The sequence below is a fragment of the Cryptomeria japonica genome, chromosome 10 (assembly GCF_030272615.1).
Source record: "Cryptomeria japonica chromosome 10, Sugi_1.0, whole genome shotgun sequence".
Lineage (NCBI taxonomy): Eukaryota > Viridiplantae > Streptophyta > Pinopsida > Cupressales > Cupressaceae > Cryptomeria > Cryptomeria japonica.
Window position 1 is genome coordinate 775169980 of NC_081414.1, and position 3976 is coordinate 775173955.

At 38.2% G+C, this 3976-nt stretch overlaps 1 protein-coding gene across 1 annotated transcript; it reads left to right on the forward strand.

The window, feature by feature from the left end:
- Positions 1–874: 874 nt before the first annotated feature.
- Positions 875–3577, forward strand: LOC131076077 (G-type lectin S-receptor-like serine/threonine-protein kinase At2g19130). Its single transcript, XM_058013104.2, has one exon. The coding sequence runs from the start codon at positions 949–951 to the stop codon at positions 3358–3360; it is 2412 nt and encodes an 803-aa protein (XP_057869087.2). The 5' UTR covers positions 875–948; the 3' UTR covers positions 3361–3577.
- Positions 3578–3976: the final 399 nt, after the last annotated feature.

Genomic DNA, 3976 nt, shown 5'->3' on the forward strand with positions numbered 1-3976 from the left:
AGTTGATTAATTGTTTAATTATTTAAGGTATAAATCTTTATTATACTTATTCTTCTTCAATTTTTCAAAATTTCAATTATTTGATTAGAAATTTATTTAAATGATGGAAAAGTGGATAATATTGATGGGTGTTTATTTTTATTTTTATGTATGGTTATTTGACAAATATTATGTGCATATGGAAATATTTCATTATATTAGAATTATTTAATTTCATTTTGAAAACTATTTTATATATAGGCAAATTTTATGTGTTGATTTTTTCTTTTCACACCCCTCTGATCCTAATGATGGATCATAGAGTGTGATCTGAAACGTTGATGCAAACAAACGATACTAATGATATCTAGAAGCACAACACAATTTTTATGTCATTATAGATTGTGAAAATCTTATGTCTCTAAAAGAAATATTAAATTAATTATTAAATCTTTATATGAAATATGAATGTTTGTCAAATTTAAAATAATATGAATGTTTGTCAAATTTAAAATAAAAGACAAATTTTTTTTTCTTTTCACTTCACCTTTTGCCCTCCTTCTAAAACACCTCTAACATTAATAAATTTTTAAAAAATAAATTAAAATTTTATTGTATTTTTCAATTTTCATTCATAATTTTAAAATAACTTAAAAATATTTACAAATTAATTTTAAACATTTTTATTTTTAAATACATATTATTAAAGTTTTTCATGAAATACTATTATACTTCTTTTTTTGTCATAAAAAATATACTATATATTTATTTTTTATTCTATAAGCGCCATGCCAATCGCTATTTTGTACCGTTCTGAGACACGTTTTTGGAATCAATATAGAAATTTGTCTGCTTCGAGTACTCTGACACTTGATCTTTCATAGTAATTGCAATACTCAGTGGCTTTGTTTTCTATTTAACTTCAAAAAATAAACCAGAAAGATCGGACCATTTACGCACTAGACTTCAATGACGATTAAGTATTTGATCCTAGCACTTACTATGAGTATTGCACTGCGTAATTGCAGTGCTGTGACTTTGGATGTTGGAGATACGCTTCGATTGGGGGCTTCGCTCGCTGGAAATCAGATCCTAAAGTCAAGAAATGGCACGTTTGCATTGGGATTATTCAGTCCCAGAGGAACCAATAATGGGTATGTTGGCATCTGGTATGCACCAGTCTCTCAAAAGGCCATAGTTTGGGTGGCTAACAGAGAAAATCCTGTCAGAAACATGCCCGGCATTCTTAAATTTTCCAGAGACGGTCATCTCAGATTGTTTGATAGAAAAGGCCGGTCAGTTTGGTCGACTGATATTGGCCTGAAAGGGTCACGAGCCGTATTAAGGGACTCTGGTAATTTCATTGTGCCGGACGCCCACAACAAGTCTGCGATTGTTTGGGAGAGTTTCGCGCATCCGACAGATACGTGGTTGCCTGGCATGAAGATGTGGAAAGGCATGAAGCTTACTTCTTGGAAGAGTTCGGTGGATCCTGCACCTGGGCTCTTCTCTTTCGGAATGGACGTGTCTCCAGGAAAGACGCAGACGATGATGTTCTATAACAACAGCATTCAATACAGATCTAGTGGAGAATCCACTGCCAATTATTTTACTAAGGTTCCCGAATTGGAAGGTCAGAAGAAGTTTGAAGTGTCCTGTGTGAAGCTTTCTTCTTCAAGAATATACATTAATTTTAGCATAAACCCGATAGATCATACTCTCACGGGGCGGTTATTCTTAAATGAGAACGGCGAATTACAACTCTACTTCTGGATGGATGATCATAGATGGAGTCTGAGGTGGTCGACACACCGAGGTCAATGCAGCGAATATGAAATCTGCGGGGCGTATGGATTGTGCAATGCGAATGATGTGTGCAGTTGTGTGCAGGGCTTCACACCCAAGCACCCATCTCAAAGCTGGTGGTCAAGCGGGTGTGCTCGGCGAAGACCCCTCCAATGTTCTGTCACAGGAGGTACAACGGATGGCTTTTTGGAAGCCAAGAACCAATCCTTGTCCGAAAAAGAAGCTGTCTTATACAACGACGAGGCAACACAGCGAGGCTGCCGGACTGCTTGTCTCAACAATTGCTCCTGCACAGGGTTCGCTTTCCTTATTTCTGATCCACCCGTCTGTAGACTGTGGTTTGGGGATTTATTCGGAATGCGCGTTTCATCCGAGGGCCAATCCGTCTTCATTAGGCTCGCTGCTTCTGAGTTGGGGCACTCGAGATCAGAGCGAAGGATTAAAGCCCCTGCACTAAGTATTTTAGTGTCTGTAGCCGCAGCTTTTGCTGCTGTTTCAGCTGTCCTGTTGGCCGCATTTACTATGTGGAAACATCGGAGATTGTGGAGGACAGAAATGGAAGAGGAGGTGCCGATATCGCTCAAAAAGTTCAGTTACAAAGAGCTGCGAATTGCAACTAAGAATTTCAAGCATAAGCTCGGTAGTGGAGCATTCGGCTCTGTGTTCAAAGGCACTCTGCCCGACAACACGGCCATTGCAGTTAAGAGATTAAAGGGTTCCACACAAGCAGCTGAAAAACAATTCCGTGCGGAAATAGTGACCACTGGCAGAATACAGCATGTGAATTTGATCAGGCTGTGGGGATTCTGCGTAGAACGTTCAAAAAGGTTACTGGTGTATGCCTACATGCCCAACGGCTCTCTAAATTCCTTCCTCTTCTCTAAGCCGGAAGACGCAGGGAAGGTGTTGGACTGGAAGACGCGGTTTCAGATCGCACTGGGAACTGCACGAGGATTACGTTATCTCCATGAGGAATGCAGGGATCGCATTATTCACTGCGATATCAAGCCTGAAAACATTCTCCTCGACAGTGACTTCAGCCCAAGGCTGGCAGATTTTGGGCTAGCAAAGCTGGTGGGTAGAGATTTCAGCCGCGTGCAGACAACCATGAGAGGAACTCCAGGGTACTTGGCTCCAGAGTGGATCTCCGGACTCCCTATCACTCCCAAGGTGGACGTTTACAGTTTTGGTATGACGCTGCTGGAAATTATATCTGGTCGTAGAAATCTGGACTTGAAGGTTGAGGAGAGCAGATTCTACTTTCCTATGTGGGCTTCATCTCAAATTCAGAAGGGAAACATAATAGACCTTGTAGATGCAAGGATAGCAAGTGAAGCGGATATGAAAGAGGTGAGAAGAGCCGCTGTGGTGGGAGGGCTGTGCATTCAAGACGACGACAATGAGAGGCCGAGCATGAGTGAAGTGGTGAAGATCTTGGAAGGCACGATGGAGGTTCCAGCGTCACAAATTTCGAGGACTCTAGGGGTACTAGTAGATCAGAACGAGGACGGCGACAGCGATAGCTGCGGTCAATATCTTTCCATATCAAGTGATTCCATACTCGCAAAACAGTAGCCAGTTTCAGGTCCCAGTTGCATAACAGAAGTCCATTTTTTTCCATGAAAATGTGGACCTCAATATTTTTGATGTCTAAGTTCGGATTACTTTCGAGTCCTCAATCACTTTGAGCATATAGCTTTAGTCTAAGGTCCTAGTTTGTTCAGAAGCGTTGTAATTGGTGGTAGTTATGATTACAAGCGATTTTAGCTGTTCTTGTGTGAAGTTATTTTAGTCTATGTATTGATAATAGGTTTTACTGTATAAACTTTGATAATAGATTTAATTATATAAATTTTGATAATAGGTTTTGATGTAATTTATACAACAAGAAGTTTGATGGTTTAAATTGATGATCTCATATCAATTAATCACTCGTAAATATATGATATGCACAATTTAAGTTTTAAGTATTTTGATTTATAATTTTTTAGTGAAATAGGTTTCACATATATGTTTGGGTTTATAATGGTTTAATCTAATCTTTTAGTGAATTATATTTCACATATACTTTTGTATTTATAATGATTTAATCTATAAACTTTTATTTACTATGCAATTATAATTTTAATAGTTTTATGTTTGTAAAATTTATAGATTAGATGTTAATTAATTTTTCAATCATCTTTTTTTT